Source organism: Stylophora pistillata, chromosome 13 (genome assembly GCF_964205215.1).
Source record: "Stylophora pistillata chromosome 13, jaStyPist1.2, whole genome shotgun sequence".
Taxonomy (NCBI): Eukaryota; Metazoa; Cnidaria; class Anthozoa; order Scleractinia; family Pocilloporidae; genus Stylophora; species Stylophora pistillata.
The window spans coordinates 12,731,056-12,751,509 of NC_142531.1; the positions used below are offsets into that span (position 1 = coordinate 12,731,056).

The following is a 20,454-nucleotide window of genomic DNA, read 5'->3' on the forward strand; positions in this document are numbered from 1 at the left end:
GAAAGTTTTGTTCTTAACCATGTAAATGGGACTTATCGATTTGTAGAGATGATTACAATTAAGCATTCATTGTTCAAGAATTAATAAATCATTCCAATTTTAATCAATTGACGAATCAGTATGCCGTTCTTGTGTTAACATATTATGTATATATATGTATGTCCTTATGTCAGAGCCTTGAAGTCTCATGGGATCTCTGTGCCTCCGGTCATGTGATAGAATTGGAAAATTAAACGAGACTTACCTGTAAGGTGAAGTTTGATTGAGATTCTATCACATGACACTGGAAGCAAGAGATCACATGCCCACCCTACACTATTTCAGGAGGTCCCTACCCTATGATTTATTATGTGATCTGAATAAATAACTTGGCATTATCTGACACAACCACTACTTTAAAGAATGACTTAACACATGCACTATGCTATCTCATGTGATCTCTTGCCCCCGGTGTCATGTGATAGAATCTCAATCAAACTTCACCTTACATGTAAGTCTCCTTTAATTTTCCAATTTCATTGGTTCTTTTTGATGATTAACTTAATGCACTATATCAGTTGAGTGGCAAAGGAAACCCAAAACCCTTTGACCAACTCACTGATACGGAAATCGTAGAACTTATTTTAGAAGCAGAAGCTTCACTGATATATAATAGCAAACACAATAATGTCCAGTTCACACAGAAACAGGAAAGATGTGGAAGTTTTAACATGCAGACCTTGTTGTTACATTTTCTTCTTTTCAGCTTCTAACAAAAAAACACTTCTGTGGAATCCAAATGAAACAGAAACAGGAATTATAACAAAGTCATTTTTATCATTCACAAATTGTTGTATTATTTTCTTAATTTTAACTTCTAAAAAGGTATCTTAAAATGTGTCAACATTGTTTACAAATGTCCCTCTTAAAGAAACTATTAACATCACTGTCTACAAAGCATTTAGGGATGATTGTTTTAACACGACCTACAACCTTAACCTTTTAAGGCAAAGCTGACAAAGCTCAAAATTTCAGCATCAAATAAATTATTTCAATTCAGTGGTCAACTTTATGAGCAAGTAGATGGAGTCACGATGGGAACGCCACTTGGTCCCTTAATGGCTAATGCTTTCATGTGTCATGTAGAAGAACAACTTACAACAAACTTAGGTGAAGCTTTTCCATCTCTCTATACGAGATATGTAACTGATACCTTGGTTGCTACGCCTAATGTCATTTCTGCTAAATGTTTTCCTTTGACACTTGTCAACCTCCACACTAACACTGATTTCACTATGGAGCTGTCAAACAAGAAGATCTCCTTTATCGGATTTGAAACAATCAAGAACGGAACTACGCTTGACACACGAGTATATTGTTAACATACCAACACTGGTTTACTTCTCCACTATAATAGCCACATCGATGTTTGCTGCACAAAAGCACTGTCCTCAACAGAAGGTTTCTTTGAACAGGAATGCAACAAATTAAGGTTGATATTTACCTGCCTAGGCTATCCTCTCAACCTCATCGATGGTGTCATCAACAAATTTGTCAATCAGGATTCATCAACATGAGATGAAGATCCCACTGCAGCAGACAAGGTTGTATTACTACCTATACCATTAAGGTATAGTGGTACCTTTATATATCTTGGCGTTACTTTGGACAGTAGCCTTTCAATGAATCAGCATATCGACCATGTAAAGAAGAAAGTTTCTAAGATATTGGGGATTCTCTCAAGAGCATGGCCATCATTAACAATTGAATCTGTGAATAGACTGTTTAAACTGTCAATTTAAACATCAATTATTGATGATTCTCCTAATCCTGGATTACTGCAGTGGTGTCTTCCATAGATGTGGCAAAGGAAATGAAGAAGGTTTAGAATGTCTACAAAGGCGAGCTGGAAGAATAGTATTGAATAATGCCTATTTATCCACCGAACAGATGTTTACAAGCTTTGGTTGGGAAACTCTCGCCAAAAGAAGAGAAATCCACCGTCATTAATCTGGTAGAAAAGTGCCTTAAGGGACTGGCTCCAAGTTATTTTACTAAATATTTTCAATCTAAAGGACACGATATTCATGACTATAATATTAGGAATAAGGACAGATTAGTTATTGACAAGGTTAAATTAGAATCAACCAAAAGAGCATTTTTTTATAAAGGGGCTGATATATTTAATAATTATCTATGAATCTAGTTCTAGTCTTCCTATCTCCTTTTATATAATATGTTCTTAGATTGTGTATGTGGCTTCTGTGACTTTCACACACTGTTTTTTTTTTCCACTGGACCCATGTTGATAGCAGTTTTTATAACTGAATTGGTTATCCTGCATAAATATGTTATTACTATTATTATTATTCTTATTATTATTATTATTATGATTATTATGATCATTGAGCAAAGTGGACACGCTTTGTACACGTCCTCGGTTTAAACGTCATTTTTGTGCTTGGATTGAATTCTTCTTTGAATTAATCAATGGAGAGCTTTTAATTGTTCAAGGCTATATTTTGTTCATGGTTTTTGCTCTTTTTACTCGCTGGTGTGGTCTGTATGTTCTGCCGCAAGGATTTTGTCTCGCTGGGCCACCATGCGTGGCGCTGTAAACATAGAATTACTAGAGCAGAGCATCCTTCTGCTGGAATGGATGAAGATGTGAATGAGTCAGTCACTGCAGATCCTTCCCCTCGTATTTGTCTCATGAAGTGCTGCTGTTGTAGAATTTGGAAGGGTAACAGAGGATTGAAGATGCATCAAAGGAGTTGTGGAGTTGTTTTGGATTTAAATTATCAACTTCGTGCTGACCTTGATGATGCCGCACTCACCTACCAAGAATCTGACGATGTAGGTGTTCCCTCCATGGCCTCTTCCTTCCATGCCTTCCCCTCAACCTCAAGGTCATTGCTTTCCCAGTATTAAAAAGGGAGTAAATCTACCTAAATCTGAAGAACAATGGTTAATGGCCAAAAATATTTTAATCCAAATTGTCTCTGACTCCTCCAATCATTGTTCAGAATCTCAACTCAAGTGTTAAACTTCTGAACGACACTGTTTATGACTACTTCTCTGATAATTTTGGTCAAGTTACCCAAGCTCCTAATGGAAACCTGATAATGAAATACAAAGGAAAATCTAAAAATGATCTTAAGAAATCCCTTAAAGTCTTGAAGCAGACTGCTAATGCCAACATCACAGAAATTAAATATGTATCTCACTTATTGCGTGACAAACTGCGAGACAACACGTCGCATCAACTTAACACTGACCTGATGAATCATGATCATTCCATCTCCAAAAATTTCTGGGGATATGTCAAAAGGATCTTCAACAAAAAAGACGAAATCTTTCCTTCGTTTTCCATGAATGAGTGCTTTAATTACTTTAAAAGAACTCTTTCATCAGTAAATCTGACTAAAGTTTTCAACTGAATAAAGGCTGATAGTTTCGAAAGAAACTGTTTGGGGCTGCGTCGGTGGGAGTAACGAAATAATTTGGATATATCAACTAAGTTGAAATGGTAAATTGGCCACCGTAATGATTACAAAAGCTGACGTTTCGAGCGTTAGCCCTTCGTCGGAGCGAATAGAGGAATTGTGGGTTGTGTGTGCTTTTAAAGGCAGAAAATGGAGCTACGTTATTGGTGGGTGCATGGCAACGAGAAAAACATGAATAAATTAGTGGAATGAAAAGCGTTCATTGATCCCTGTGGGATTGAGACTGCCGGTTTGAAAGATGAGCTTTTGTTCAAGATTTTTACAACTTTCCGTGCTACCTAAGTGCAAGGAAAGACCGCAGATTGCCATATGTTGCTTAGAATGATTAGGTAAACTAAAATGTCTAGCGACTGGTTTAGATGTGTCCTTGTCATTCCTTTCCACGTCTCGAAGGTGTTCGAGACGAGACGTGGAAAGGAATGACAAGGACACATCTAAACCAGTCGCTAGACATTTTAGTTTACCTAATCATTCTAAGCAACATATGGCAATCTGCGGTCTTTCCTTGCACTTAGGTAGCACGGAAAGCCGTAAAAATCTTGAACAAAAGCTCATCTTTCAAACCGGCAGTCTCAATCCCACAGGGATCAATGAACGCTTTTCATTCCACTAATTTATTCATGTTTTTCTCGTTGCCATGCACCCACCAATAACGTAGCTCCATTTTCTGCCCTTAAAAGCACACACAACCCACAATTCCTCTATTCGCTCCGACGAAGGGCTAACGCTCGAAACGTCAGCTTTTGTAATCATTACGGTGGCCAATTTACCATTTCAACTTAGTTGATATATCCAAATTATAAAGTTTTCAACCTTCCAAGCTGGATACCTACTTTATCAGAACCTGTAATTCCGTTTAACCTTGAACCTCCAACATACCAACAGATCTCAAATGTTCTAAGAAAAATGAAGGCGTCTGGTTCGCCTTGTACCCTAGATCAACTGTGAAGAATTTGTTTCAAACGAAGTCCTTTTCTATGCACTTACTTATCTGAATTTATATGCAAAGCTTGGTCTACTGGCTCCGTCCCAAGCAAATGGAAGCAAGCCTGCACAATCCTTATCCATAAAGAGGAAGACACCAATGACCCTGCTAACTTTCGTCCTATTACTTTACAATCTGTGCCTTTAAAGGTTTTTACCTCGTGTCTTCGTAATGCCATTTTCAACTTCCTCACCACTAACAACTACATTGAACAGGAAATTCAAAAAGACTTTACACCAGGTCTTTCTGGAACTTTTGAGCATAATGCCCAAATGGCTGATACCATTAACAAAGCTTGTGCCAAACAGCATTCACTCATCATTACTCTTTTGGATCTTAAAAACGCTTTTGGTGAAGTTAATCACAACTCGATTCAAAGCGCTCTTGAATACCACCACATTCCCAATCATATTTGAAAAGTCTTTATCTGTTGGTTGTGGTGTACTTCAAGGTGATTGCCTTAGCCCACTTCTCTTTAACTTGTGTTTTAACACGTTTCTACAGCATATTAAATCTGAAAAATAGCGCCAGTTTGGCTTTTTCCTCGAGTTCTTAAATCCCATTCAATGGTTTCAGTTTGCCAATGATGCCACTGTCATAAGTGGTCAGGAATCAGAAAATCAACACCTAATTAATCGCTTCATATTATGGTGTAATTGGTCGAACATGACGATCAGAGTTGACAAATGTTATACTTTTGGAATACAAAAACTGTGCACTAAATCTGTCCAATATTTACCCAAGCTGTTGATCAATGGAGCTCTCATTCCGTGTGAAAATGGGTGAATCATTTCGTTACTTAGGTCACTTCTTTGTCTAATAACCAACACAAATCTGAATTGTCTTCTCTTGTACAAGTCTTGATGAATGACATCGATATAAAGCCACACCATCCTAAACACAAACTTCTTCTGTACAGCCGCTATGTCTATCGAAATTGTCATGGCATTTCACCATAGCAAATATATCCAAAACCTGGATAACGCAACAGCTTGACTCTGTAGTGAATGGCTACATCCAAAAATGGCTTGATATTCCGATATCTGGAACACTGAGCAGTGTTTTCCTAGAAAGCAATAAATTTGGGGGTAATATTTGTCCTCCCTCTATCAAATTTACTCAGTGCCAGTCAGTTCTCTGAAATTCATTAAAAGAGTCCCCAAATGATTCCTTGAAAGAGTGTCTGGAAATCTTCAAGCTGTCACACTAATATTCAATATGATGTGTACAAATCCACTAAGTTCTTTAGGATTTCCATTCTAATCAAGAGGATAAACTGCAACACCACCTAACATCTCAACGTTTCTTCTTCTCAAATGTCATCAAGTATTCATTGTCACCTGTAAATTCTATTTGGTGAGTGGCCCAGTCTCATCTACCGAAGAACATTTACAACTTTACCATCCACTACATCAACTCTCTTCCTACACGTAAGCATTTGGTAAGATGGGGATTATCACAAAGTCCTGATTGTTCCTTTTGCCTTAATCCTGAGTCACTCCTTCATGTTGTCACTGGTTGTCAACAATGCCTTGATTGCTTTACCTGGAGACACGACTCAATCCTTAAATTCATTGCCAAGTCCCTTCAACCTGTAATTAATGTTAGCTCCTCAATCTATGCCTCAATCTATGCAGATGTTACTGGTTTTCTAAATCCCTCAATAATAACTGGTGAAAATTATCGTCTAGATCTTCTTTTCCTAATCCAGTCCAAGTGCCTATATGTTCTAGAATTAACAGTTGGTTTCGAATCTAACCTGTACAACAATGCAGTATGTAAAAAAGAAAAATATCAGAACTTGATTAACGAAATGAGTAGAACTTTCCGATGTGTGAAATTTGTAAATCTCTCCATGAGCTCCCTTGGCGTTTTCTCAGATGAATGCTCTACGTTCGTAGACATGATGAATGACACAAGCATTGACAAATAGCAGCAACTTTACATAATCAAGAAAATGATAAATATAGCTATTAGAGCAACATATTACATCTTTTGTTGCAGAAATAGGAATTGGGACAACCCAGATTTGATGCAATTTTGATTTTTGTGTGTGTATTGAATGAGCCAATCTCAAGCAGCATTTGTAAATTGCCTAGACGTAGTGAGATTCACAATTGTACATTTAAAAACACAAATGAAGTTTCCATTATTAAGGATCAGAAACCTGGAAGCACTGTAAGAAAGCGACTTAAAGATCTCAGCAACAACATTAATATTTCTCTTCAACCAATTAATTACCAATCAAAAGCTTGGACAAAATCTTATGCCAAAACAGAAAAAGCATCCTTATATACTGGAAGACTTTACAAAACTGTAATGGTAATAATAATAATAATAACCTTTATTTTTAAGAGGGTGACACCAATTACTTTTTTGAAAGTATTCTCCCTAGTGGCCCTCTAAAACACCCACCATCCCACTCCAGTGGAGGACAACCATCACAAAGTAATCTTGTGTGTGGGAAATTAACGTCTCCTACCCCAACCCTGCAGGAGATGGGACCTCCATTTATTCTTCTCTATCCAAGAAGACAAGAATATCTAACCATTTCTTGATGTTATAGAAAGGTGGCAAATTCTTCTCAATTATTTTAAGACCCTGAGTGTTGGTCCAGCCAGGGCTCGAACCCTCGACTTCCCACACAACAGTCCAGCGCTCTATCCACTGAGCTAACCAGGAGGCAGTAGTTTTCAAGAGCTTATTTGTTTCTATGTATATTGGATATCCAAAAAAACTTTTTGTTCTTCATAATTCCAGTTATTCACTTAGAGAAAAGAATATTCTGACTCTAGCTATACCAAAAACAACAAAATATGGTCTTGAGTGAATCCAATATCAAGCAGCAAAAACTTGGAATTTGCTCCCGGACAGCATGAGAACAATTACATCATTTAAAAATTTTAAGATAGCCCTAAGGAAAATGAACTTTTAGTAGTAATTTTTTTAATTACTGTATTAATTGGTAGTAGTTCTATTGATAATTTGACAGACTTAACGTATTTTTCTTTCTTGAAGATATTAGCTCGACAGAGCTACTCTGAAAATTCGAGTTGAAATTAAGTATATGTAGGTATGTATGTAAAAAACTGGAGCTGGTAAATCAACATTGCATTGTCTACAAATTTAAATATGATCTGTGTGATGCAGATTATGTTAGCATGACAACCTAACACCTTCACCAAACCATTATTGAACATAAATACTCTGCTGTTGGCAATCACTTCAGAGAACTACATGGAAGCCTCCTGGGATTCAAAAGTGACCAATTTCATGTTCTCAAGAAATGTGAAAGTAAATTCAACTGCCTTGTTTATGGAATGCTTTTTAGATGAAAACTAAAACCATCTCTGCAAAGTGACTATTAATCCAAAACTTTTTATTTAAGTGATGCAATTTTAGTCTTTCTTTTTCATTTTTCCAACCATGTATTTGTATCTTTTACATTTATATAACCTACTGTGTAATTAGCTTTCTTTGTTTCACAATTTATATATATAATACATACTCCTTCTATTCATATTTTGACTTGATAATGAAGTTATACTAACATCAAAATGTCATCCTCATTAAAATGTTTTTTAACTAGAGTTTTATACCACTGAATTTCCCAGTTAAGAGATTTAAAATAGTTTCATTGGCCAATTGTAATTGTTTATGTTCTTATTAGATAAATCATATCTAGCTAGCACTCCTTTACACTAGTTTATAGGCTTCTTAAGTACTTTTAGTGAGACCAGATTGAAAACAGGCCTTCAGTCTTTATCTGTTTTACACCCAATAAAGTATCACTATTGCAATTATCATTAAAAAACTATTGCATACCCTCTGACACTTATGTCATCCTTATCCCCAATTTTTGATCTTTCTGTTAAAAAATTCCCCCTTCCCAATCCAAAAACACCATCACACAGGAAGGTCATGGAAAAAATGTCACTTTCTCCAGTATAAATAACCAAAATTTGATTTGTTTGGTATTTCAGCTTTATTTCGCCATTTATGTAACTCTGAATCACCAGCAGCACCAAGCACACTACGCAAGTTGCTTCCAACATTAAGATCACCTCAGTTTAGAATTAATCTTTCACCATCAGATTTAATCAGATCCACAACACCACTAGCCTTCACCAAAACATACACACCACTTATTTATCAAGATTTTGCTACTGAAAAGTTCCAGTTTTTAACCATAAAATTCAAAATGCAACAAAAGCTTAGTTAGCGATGTGGTAAAATACAGAGGGGTTAATGAAAAACCTTTGTCAATGTCAAATGTGTGACAAAAGGAGGACTTGGTTAGAGCAGAATTTGTACACTGGTTAACTAACAGGCCAAGGACTGGCCAGGAAATTAATAAAATAGGTACATAAAGAGGTGAGGCCCAACAAAAAAGAAATTAACTAAACCTTCCCTCAAAAAAATGATTAATCCGCAAAAAACCTGATTAGAGGACATTGTATCACAGACCTATTTTTAAGCTCCTCACCAACATCTAAACTTGTTAATGGGGACTTAACATTTTGCATTTGTGAACCAGGTTTAATATAACTGACACTGTTGATTCTACATGTATCAACTCGTTCATTTGTAAAAACTTAAAAGTGTCTTTTTTGGAACAAGGGCTTTATAGTTTCTACCAGTGGAGAATTTTCAGAGATAGGAAACACTGTAGACACATTTTGAGGAGTGTCAATTGTAACTGCAGTATTCAACAACCGATATTTTCGACATCTCCTGTTAAGTCATTACTGGAGAAAAGCTTAATACTTCAGTGTCGATGTACGGCGAAGTACGTTCTGTGACAACGACCTCTAAATCAATTTATAAGCGGACAAATTACCCTAGCTGAGCAACAACCATAGAATGGTCTGGCAAACACGAACACCGAAGAAAGAAAATCTAAATAATGAGACTGTTTCGGCAAATTCAGTGGGTTTGTTCATGCAACTATCACCAACAAATGTTGGTGAAAATGCGCCGAAATCGGAAAAATCGTCAAAATATCTTAAACGAGAGGAGGCTTGATCTAAATAGAGCACTAGAATAACATCAGACTTTGAAACTTTAATACCACTACCGTAAGGAAAATTGTTCGCAAACCTTTTGGAAGTATTCCTGAAATGCATGTGATGTACTTCTGATGTGTTCTATTTGCGCTCGCAGAGTTCCAACGGCGAGCATTCGTCAAATCTACTCTTTCCAAAACTTGAGGGACTTCAAACCTACAATTACGACACAAGTTATAAATATCGAAATAATCATCATAAAGAGATTTCAAATAGCTACGAAGTAGATTTTGAGAGCTACTTGGGATCATCTCTGAAGTCGGCCAGTCATTATCACACCTACTTGATGCCCCCGCAGGAGCGTTCAAAACGAGCTATGATCTGAGTTGTGAAATTTTCCTGACAAAAGCTAATTTACTTTGACATCTATAGGTTAAAGGCTACTAGCAGATCGTAATTACACAAAGAAAAACCATCCTAACACGAGATCAACATGGGCTCACCTGCGCGTTTCTACGCTCCATTTTGACAGACTGCTCGAACTTTTGGCAGACTGCTCCAACTTTTGGCGACGGCCAGGTTACACAACGGTCCATCGTCAAGGGATAAGTTTTTAGGGGCACTTGCGCCAATATCCCGCGCAAATTTTGAATGGAAAACAGTGCAACAACCGCCTTCGCCCAAAATATGCAAAAAAAAGTTGTTTGGTATTTTTTGAGATACAATGAATATATGAAATTCATATATTTTGTACTTTATGCGCTATTTAAGCAATAGCGAAAATCAGACCTGAAAAAAATCAGGCCTCTACGGGACTCGAACCACTGACCTCCGCGATACTAGAGCAGCGCTCTACCAAGCCAACTGGGAGCAGGCCGTTAAGTTGATTCGTAATAAACCCGTGAAAGTGATAAATGAGATACAATGAATATATGAAATTCATATACTTTATATTCATATATAGCGCTATCTACTGCGAGGATCGTGCATCATACGTTGGTATTTTTTGTGAGACAACTTGCTTCTAGAAATCTGAAAGCACGCCGCCTAGTCATTACGACGTTCGCAAAAGGTAGACTTTTGACGGCTGTGATCGCCTATGTATGCCGCCTGAGTAACGGCATTACAGTATAGTATTATAATTCCCTGTTATCGTAAAACATTGTTATTATTGTTGATATTACAATTATCATTATTATCATTACCATTTTCAATGTTATTATTCTTTTATCAGCATCGTCATAATTTTTCCCTCGAGTCAACATAGTTTTCCCTTCATCATTTTGGGAACGCAGACTTATCTGTGGCTTTCAAAGGAGCGGAGAAAAGCGAAAGCCGGAAATACGTCAGCGTTCGCAAGCTAATCCTTTGTGAATAGACTAAAGAGGGCGTGAGCAACAACAACAACAACAACAGCAACAGAGACAAGTGAGGATGGAGTGATACAATTTCACGAGTCAAGGTCGGGCCCGTGTAAAGCTCGAGTCCCGAGTCAAGTTCGAGTCAACTTAAATTTTTTCCCCTTTGTAAAATAACATCGTAAGGCAATGATATTGTCATTGAAGCCGCTAAAAAATAGAAACGAAGCAAACAAACCCGTTTATGAAACAAGTTGTTTATAATAACTTCAAAGGAAACAGCTTGTTTTGTCTGTTTCGATTTCACGACAGACAACAATTCCTACATTCTAAATTGTTGCTAAGCGCTCCTCAGACCTCTTTTCAAGTTGCAGAATTATCGCAAAGTTACAAAACGTTTCAAAGACTGTTGTTATCGATTAAGACACTGATAACCACAACTGATGCACTGACTACGTAAAAATCGAACTTGTTAACTTTCAAATTCTTGTTCATGATTACGACAGAGCGCGTGTCGCTCTTTATGTATTCCACATTGCTCGCTTGGAAAATTTTGATCAAGTGAAAGCCTTATATCACGAGAAAACAAGAAAGTTGGGCATGATCATTTCGGTGGAACAAGCGTTTTACAGAGGAACAATATGTGCTCTCCACAATTTTAACCGAGGGGAGAATGGGAACCCACATACCGGTCGCCATGTTATATATCCTGAGTCATTTTAGGTTTGTCGTTGGAAGAGGACTTCTGTTTCAGGTGTGTGTGATTGAAGGAGGTCGGAATCTTAGAGGGGACTTGTAGATACCTTGGAAGTTGGAATATTTACTTTTTCGAACGCAATTGTGAATCGAAATGGGCGGCGCCGGGAATTTTTATTTAGTGGGGCATAACTGCAAATATATGTGTAATATTAGCGCGATAGCGCCGATGACGGGTGCCGAAAGCAAGAGGGGCTATAAAAGGAGTAGAGAACTCATACTTTTTATCCTCTGAACTAAATTTAGAATCAGGTAGCTTAGACGAACAGTAAGTAGCTCTTTTAGAAGCGGTAGCTTAGGTACGCCTTTTTTTCTCCAAATTTTCTGTTTAGTCACTTTTTTAGGTAACAGTCTTCAAAGGTTATTTCTCTGAAGATGCCTTTTTACTATAATTCTAACTCTGTCAATCCGTTCGCTATAATTTTTATATCGCTATTTTGTTTTGATTTACCAGAACTAATATGGAAATGTATGAAATTAAAGGTAAAAATCGATAGAAAGTCAATATCTTGAAGGTAAATAATTAGTATTCAGAAACCGGTTAATGTGATTCGCTAGTTAATCAGTAAAATCATGACAATTGTCAGCTCAGTAATTGTCACCTTTTTAAGCCGATGACCAGAGCTAGATCCCCGAGGACTAAGTACAACCAAGATACCGCTCCAAATTCTCAAAGGGAACGGACATTCTAATTTACTGTATAGATAACGAATGATTTACTTTTGAGGCTGGGAACACTTGGCCCGTTTGGAGATTTCTTTTTGGTCGAGAGCAGGGGGGTCATTGGAAGATGATGAGGACTGTTTACCGTGTGACAGTTGACGCTAACCCCTGTTTGTGCGACAGGGTTTCAGGTATCCTTTTTCCCCATGCACGAAGTTTTTTAGCGGGACTGATGACCTATGTTCTTGTAAATATGAGTGAACATCCGAAAAAAAAAACATAAATTTAGAGGCGTATTCATCAATAAATTGACCGGTTTGGCCAGTCGTTTCCGACAAACGGTAAGCATTCTAAGATATATCACGATCTAACCCGCATCAACACTTATAGCTTGTTATTTCGACTAAACTTAAGTCATTTCTATAAACCCATCGACTCTCTCATGGCCGATACTCCTATCTCGGGCTAACAACTTTTCGAATCTACCTCCGGTTGCCTTAGAGCTGACGTTACCAATTCTACTCTCTTCGAATGGCATTCGGGAATTTCAAACAGAAAGTTTAATATGTTGTTCACTCCCTTTTTTCGTAGAGAAAAACGAATCACGTTTCACGTGGCGTCGATCCTTTCTGTTGTCGTATCCAAGAGCTTTAAAAGTGTTTAAAAAAAGTATATGTTTGCGACCTTCTTTCGCTCTACGATGGGCCGAGGAGAACATGCCACAATAAATTAAACTAATATATCCTGTAAGGTACACGAATTGAAGAAAATCTTTTAATTACATTTTGCGTAAGAATGCATTGTTCAGAACATCTTCACATTTCATCACGGTTTGATATACAATCCGGCCTCTCCTTCTCTTCTTTGCTGGATTTCCAAAGGAAATAAATTGATCGTTTTACCCTTATGGTTTTCCCCAGAAAAAAAAATTTCAGATGTCGATATGTAGATTTGTAGGGATTACCAAGCGAGAGAATATAAACTCACACAAATACAAACTGTAAAATATATTCTCTTGACAAGAAGCTATTAATAAAATGCAAGGAAAAATGACCAAGAAATATCTATTTCTTCAAAAAAGTGTTAAGGTAGACCGTTCAAGAGCAAACAATTAACTGATTTCTTACATTTACGAGAATAGCGCGTAGTGTTGTGCTAAAAATTCGGAAGGTTGATGATATTAAGACAAAATCTTCATTTTAACAACACTTTAAGAGCAAAATAAAATTTACTAGTCTAAATAAGCGCCAAAATTTAGAAAAGCCTCACTTGAAGTCGAAATGTCGAATAGGTAGAATCCTAACCAAGTTAAAACGATAGCCTTGTGCTCCTGCTGTTAGTAATTACAGGAAAAGCACAGACACATTTACACTTCTGCCCTGGGATTAGACTCCAAATACAAACTGGGTGGTGGCCCTGTCCTTACAAGAGTTTGATGACATCCACCCCGGCGGAGTTTTTCTTCTTGCCAGCTGGCGGTGCTCTTCTGCTATCGAAAACAGACTGGATTTTTCGTGGTTGTTTTGTTGACCTTAACTGCATAGGAAATATGTACCAGCGTGGAAATTATTACCCATTCTTTGACAGCGTAACATTCCCTATTGACGACTCGCTTTTGATTCAGCCAAGAAATTGTTTGTTGAAATTTAGAATGAGACTCTTATCATGGATGTTTTCATCTGCTTTACAATATTAGATCACTTCATGTGTTGTCACTCTTCAAAAGTCCGGCGAAGGAGATGGAGATGGATTGGGCATGTGCTGCGCATGCCTTCAGCAGCTTTACCACGAGTTGCCCACCCCTGATGGTCGTAGGAAGAGAGGCAGGCCGAAAGAAACATGGAGGAGGACAGTGGAAAAAGAGATGAAGGAAAACAGCGGGACATGAGGTCACCTAGTCTCCCTAGCAGCCGTTTTTTTTTTTTTTTTATGTCACGCAATGTTGCGTGACATCCAAAAAAACCGGCTGCGAGGGAGACTAGGGGTCACCTGGAACGACAAGCACCCGACAGAAGCCAATGGCGCTCTTTGGCCAAGGCCTTGTGTGTTTCACAACACGAAGAGGATTAAGTAAGTAAGTAAGTAAGTCATGTGTTGTCCAGGAATACACCCAGGTGTTCATCTCGCTATTGTTGCTCCACCTAACACTCTCTTTACTTCTTATCTTGATATTTACTGCCAGATCGATTTTCCTATATAGTTTGCTTTTCACGAGTGTCCTCTTTTTAGAAGAGCTATTGAGCCCTTCTTCATTGTTCTATCCGCCCTCTTTTTTTTCAATTCGTACTCTACACATTTACATAGCTTGTAAGACCAACATTGCAAACTTCCTACGGTTCACTGGCAAAACTGACATTGCTAAAATTACTGACATGCAGACAATATATATCATACTTAATGATATGTCGTATGTTTTAAATCGATATTGGATAATTTTTTCTCTCTTGTTTATTAATACTACAATGGGATTCCAAGTACTTTCGATATTATCTATAAAACAAAGTGTACCACTTAACTCTAGCGCCGGACGTTGATAGTTTTAACGGGCTTATTACTAAAAATTTTTATCTCCTATTGTTCATGCGGGTCATTTCTCCGTGTTAAATCCAATATTAACCAAACCAAGAAATTTATTGACTGTAAAATCCTTAAACATCGATTCGAAAACGTTCTTCTTAAAAGACCTCTTTTTCTGCCCGAAAAGCCACACGGGACAATGCCACAACCAGGCAGTTCCCGGATGGTCACAACAATCTTCCCCTCCCGAATAGCAGAGGGATCTGAAATTCGAACAAGTCATAACTAAAACTGTCCCTGTTCTAAAAATGTCCTCAACTCAAATAAACCGAGCCATTAAACTCGGTCATCTTTACTGAATCTCCAGCGGAGAGATTCTAGTGATCTGTCGCTTTAGGACCTAGTCCTTTACTTGCATATCTACGACTCTCACGAGTCCATCTGGTCCAGGATACGTTTGCTCGATTCGTCCTACTTTCCAGTCTCTTCTAATGGCATTAGGGTCAATAACAACAACAACATATCCGACTTGAATGTTTTCCACAGGGAAGAACCATTTTGGTCTCGATCCAATATGTGGCAAATACTCTCGCATCCACCGTTGTCAAACGTGTCTCGTAAGCTCTTGGACTCTTCGCCAACGCTTCCCGCTTAAGTTGAAAGGGGTGCTGTCTACACTCTCGGGTACAAAGTTGTCTCCCATCTGTCCGATCAGGAAGTGGTTTGGAGTCAACACTAAGTTGTCATTAGGGTCATCACTCACAGTTGTGAGAGGTCTCGAGTTGAGTAGGCTTTCTACTCCAGCAAAAATCATCTCCAGCTCCTCGTCACTTACTTCTGCATCACTAAGTACCGCAGCTATCGCACGTTTAGCTGACTTTATCATTGACTTAAAGACTCCGCCAAAATGCGGCCCATCAGGCGGATTCCATTTCCATGTTACTCCTTTGTTGGAAGTCATGCGTTGCACCTTGTCTTGGTCAATTGCAGTGACTAGGTCCTTTAACTCACTTGACGCTCCCACAAAGTTTGTTCCATTATCGCTCAACATCTGCTGAGGCCATCCGTTTCTCCCAGCCATCCGCACTAAAGCGTTAGGAAATGCATCAGTATCTAAGGACGACGCCAACTCTAGATGGCAGCAATGGCTCTGTAGGCAGAGGAATAAGCACTAATATCGCTTTTCTCGTACTCTACCACGTCCTTCCTTGGTGAGGTAGGGTCCACCAAAACCAACTGCACAATTTATAAATGGCCTGGATCTTTGCTGTAGTCTGATTCTTGGTAAAGGTGCCATTTGCTTACAGGCTGGCCTTGATCGAAATCGCTTCGCACGCTCCCGACACCCTTTGACGACCCTTTTAACTTGTTATCTCAAAATTCCATTAAACAATACTGGATTCAGTGGTGCCAGTGTACGTTGTCTTGGGATCTGCTTGTTTTTTTCTCAGCGCCTCCCTTTCTGCTCCAAACGTCTTAGTCTGCACTTCCCTGACAATGGCTTCTTCCGCATGTGAAAGTTCCAATGGCGTAAGCTCGCCCTTCAATCTCTGATCGGCTGGTCTCCAACAGTTTGTATTAAATCGGTGTACCCAGGCTCTCACTCTACTAGAGATAAGCGAGATTCTAATTCTTTTTTCCCTTTTACCCGAAACTATTTTGAATACCTCAAAGGGTTTAACCCCCAAACACCTTCCTCTCTAGCATTTTCACCGTCAACATTCTCTCCACCTTCCTTGATAGTTGCATAGCTACAAGTCTCCTTCGCTGAGACTTCCTTTCCTCTTTTTAACTCAAGACCCTCTTCAGAGGTTGGTTGATCGAGTTTGCACTCTGGCCACTCCTCTTCTGCCCTCTTCAAGAACTCAGGCCCATTCCACCCCTGACCTGTGCTTGCTAAATCTTCAACTGTCAGGCCCCTTGTCTCATAGTCCGCGGGGATTGCGTTGGTTGGTACATAGCGCCACTGACTAGGCGCTGAACACTCGTGGGTCTCCCCCACACGATGAACTATGAATGGCTTGTACTCTCTGCCTTGACCTCGGATCCAATATCCCACATTCATACTGTCCACCCAGTATGTCACCTCGTCTGTGGAGATCTTGAGGGCAGAGCAAATTTGCATTGTTAGTCGTGTACCAATCAACGCACCTAGTAGCTCCAGTCTGGGAAGACTAACAGCTTTCAAAGACGCAAGCCTGGACTTTGATGTAATCAATCGACCAGTAACGTCATCATTTTCATAGACATGACGTGCGTAGACTGCAGCTGCATATGCGCTCTCGGAGGCATCTGTGAATGTGTGGATACTCAACTCCACCACCTTAGCCACGGGGTCTTTCAAACATCTTTGGATTTTCACTAGTTTAAGGTCATTCAACTCTCGAAACCACTTAATCCACTCTTGCTGACGGTGTTTCGGCAACAAATCATCCCATGCCCCTGCTTCTAGCCATGCTTTCTGGTTCAACAACTTCGATCTGATTATATAAGGCGACAAGAGACCTCGTGGGTCGTACAAGGTAGCTGTCTTTTTTAAGACATTTCTTTTGGTGAGTTCAAACTCATCTAATTGCAAAGAGTAATGGAAAAATAACTTGTCCTCTGTTGTGCTCCACAGGACACCAAGAATCTTGGTAGTCGGCAACTCTCTCTTCTCTAAATCGATATCAGAAGCTCTGTCTTCTTCCTTTATGTCAGCACTCACACTAACGTCGTTCGATACCCACATGTGGATGTGGAATCCAGTCAGTTGCTTCCTCGTTTATTTAGCCTCATTTACAGTGGGTGTTGAAAGCATGAGGTCATCCATGTAGCAATGTTCCAAAACTGCTCTACCTCCCAATGGGTACGTCTTCATGTTAAGTTCTGCATGTTTTTGCCAAACGTACTGAACACAAAATGGGCAATGACAACCTCCGAAAATGAACCTCTGAAAATCAAGCACCCTGGGTGAATCATCACGGTCTAGTTTCCTATGGAGAAACCTGTGCAGTGGCCTGTCAACTGGTCTGAGAATTAGTTGAGGGTACATTTGTGTCACGTCACCAACTAAAGCAAATGGCTCTTTCCTGAACTTCACTAAAATGTCTACAATGTCACTCTGCAACTTAGGATCTGGTAACGATTAGGTGTTTAAACTCTTTCCATCTTGCTGAGCCGAGCCATCGAATACAATCCGAAGTTTGGTTGTGGACTTCTCTGGGCGAACCACTGGAAAGTGTGGAAGGAACCATTCTGAGGCTGGTTTTGGCTCCATCTCAGGAACTTCTTGAATGTATCCCATCCTGATGTAGTCATTAATCGTTGATTGATACGCGTGAGCGAGGCTCTTATCCTGCATCAACTTCTTTTGGACTGAGCGAAGGCGTTTTTCAGCCATGTGTCGGTTTGATTGCAATTGTGGTCTGTCCTGTTTCCAAGGCACAGCAACCTCATATCTCTCTCCGATGAATCTCGTGGACTCGTTGACCTTGTTGACCGCTAGCCTCTCATCTGGAGTCAGCTGTCGATCTACTCGAGGGGTAATGCCAATAGCGTCAAGGTTCTAAAATTGTTTCATCAGAACGTTAAGCTCCCCTTCATTACCGTCTGACTTCTGCATCCGATAGGTGTGAAGAAATCCTGTGCTACATGACTCATGTTGCTCACACACATCAATGGTACCAATAGCTGTCCACCCTAGTGGACACAGTCTTGCACTTGGCTCACCATCGCCTCCATGAACTTCCTTCACAGGAAATAGCAAATTGTAATAATCTGAACCAATGAGCATGTCGATTTTGCTTCTCTTCCCTAGTTTAGGGAACGGAATGTTCTTCAAATGTTTCAACTGATCTCTTATCTCTAAACAGTTAGTCGTTTTCATGCCACCACAAATACTGTGCGATGTTTTCGCAACAATCACGGTGTCTACTTGACCATCCAAACTCTCTAATGCAATCTCCATAGTGGCTGACACTAAACCAACGTTGTGATCATTTGCAACCTTAATAGTAACTCTCTCTTTTGGACCTTCCAAACCTAACTCCTCTACCACTTCTTTTTACCCCTAGTAAATGCTGGTATATGAAGGCGAGCTTGATATAAGCCAACAGAGTCAGCACTATCAAAGCCCCTGTCAGCAAGCACTATGTCCCCAGGTAAAAGCTTCCCCAGACTTTTCTGTGAGAAATTTGTCACTCACCCTCCCACCCCATCCCTTTGAAATGAATGAGATAACACCTTGTGGTGTTACACCAATAAGAAACTTTATAGTGTTGTAATGTTTAGAATTAGACCGGGTCATTGCCCTAGCAATTAGGCTAGATGGTCTTTCTATAAAGATCTCAAAGCGGTCAATGATGACTGCAACTTTCTTGCCAAAACTACGTGGGAAAACTGTAGGCATGGTGACTTTCAGTTCCTCACGCTTGGCCACAGGATTAAAAACTTAAGTCTGATCGACATTACATGTATCCACCTGTCGAAAATTCTCGATGTGGTTGATAGAGATATATTGAAACGAAAAGCTAAATCGTAAGACTAAAAGAAACTCTTGAATCTGGCCAAGTGCATTTTGGGTGGCTCTTTTTATGTGAGGAGCAATAATATTAAAAATATGCATTAAAATTCGTTGAAATAGATGGCGTGTCGCATATCCGACATAATTTGAATCGCACAAACCACATTTATAACAATAACCAACGCTGAGTTGATTGACGATAGGTGGCTTGATTTCTTTAAGCTTAAGATCATGCTCAAGTTTCTTGCTGGTGAATACTGGATGTACATCAAGGCCAATTTTAGAACTGAGATCCTGCATCTGCTTTTTAACTGAGTTCGCTGAGGTTTGATCTTTAAACGGGATACTGGCACTTAAAGTGTCATCAGTAACAGGTCTCGTCTTAGCCTCTTGTGTTGGGTGATAATCACATTTATCAATGATGCCATTAACTAACGAACTTGGGTATCCAAGGTGAGTAAACATAAATTGTAGATGTTTACATTCATCGACGAATGCCTGATGCATAGAGGATGCATCCCTTGTACGATGAACCATTGTTTTAACAAGACAATTCTTATAGCGTAAATCGGTGTGGCTTTGAAAATGGAGTAGCAAGCCCGTGTTTGTAGGTTTGCGATAGACCTTCGTCTCCAACTTGTTGCCGTTCTTCGTTATGGTCATACATGTGATCCAATAATTAAACTTAGGATACAATTCTCCCTTAAAAATCGTAGTCCAGATAAGTGTCAGCTTGTGGGACGGTGTTTTAAAAGCAGAGTGACTGGAAGGATTTTAAAGTTTAAATTATTACTATAGGAGGGTCTGAATGGGGGGGTACAAATGTCAGTTGTTAGTTAGAATTTCGGCCATTTATCAGTTCTCAGTTAGATTTTAGGCCATTTGTCAGTTGTCAGTCAAATGACTGTTCATAAATAACTTGGCGAGTTAATTATTTCTTTCCAACCCTATTTTTGGATAAAATGACACATATAGTAAACTAAAAAATTAAGTCGAAAATTGGTACAATAAGAACTACTTTTTCTCAATTCTGGAATGAAATAATTCCATGATCTTCCAAGTGACAATCAGTCTTTGTTTGAAGGGTGTTTAAGTAAGTTAGAATTCTGCTGCACACAAACTTTTGATTGCCCGTGCGAAACATTGACACGTTCCTTTTCAACCCCTTAGCCGGTCAAAA

The 20,454-nt window shown here is 39.0% G+C and overlaps 2 protein-coding genes and 1 long non-coding RNA gene across 6 annotated transcripts; all 3 read right to left on the reverse strand.

The window, feature by feature from the left end:
• Positions 1-80: 80 nt before the first annotated feature.
• Positions 81-10,857, reverse strand: LOC148717713 (uncharacterized). Of its 4 annotated transcripts, XR_015994504.1 has the most exons (6): positions 10,682-10,779; positions 9,980-10,150; positions 9,571-9,692; positions 5,210-5,536; positions 3,258-3,313; positions 811-2,933 (listed from the first exon to the last, which is right to left on the reverse strand). It is a non-coding gene; the product is annotated as an uncharacterized LOC148717713 (long non-coding RNA). The 4 variants fall into 4 exon arrangements; XR_015994507.1 differs by lacking the exon at positions 5,210-5,536 and having other exon boundaries at positions 81-2,933; positions 10,682-10,857; XR_015994506.1 differs by lacking the exon at positions 5,210-5,536 and having other exon boundaries at positions 81-3,313; positions 10,682-10,857.
• Positions 10,858-15,374: 4,517 nt separating this feature from the next.
• Positions 15,375-15,851, reverse strand: LOC148717714 (uncharacterized). Its single transcript, XM_088742400.1, has one exon. It carries the CDS (start codon positions 15,849-15,851, stop codon positions 15,375-15,377), a length of 477 nt encoding a protein of 158 aa, XP_088598526.1.
• A 573-nt stretch (positions 15,852-16,424) lies between these two features.
• LOC111339031 (uncharacterized) lies at positions 16,425-17,501 on the reverse strand. The gene has a single exon (XM_088742401.1). It carries the CDS (start codon positions 17,499-17,501, stop codon positions 16,425-16,427), a length of 1,077 nt encoding a protein of 358 aa, XP_088598527.1.
• Between the last annotated feature and the right edge of the window lie 2,953 nt (positions 17,502-20,454).

What these genes read in the sequence shown, in the direction of transcription:
- LOC111339031 (XM_088742401.1), bottom strand. Translation starts at nt 17,501, where the DNA reads ATGTGGGTATCGAACGACGTTAGTGTGAGTGCTGACATAAAGGAAGAA.
- LOC148717714 (XM_088742400.1), bottom strand. Translation starts at nt 15,851, where the DNA reads ATGGCTGGGAGAAACGGATGGCCTCAGCAGATGTTGAGCGATAATGGA.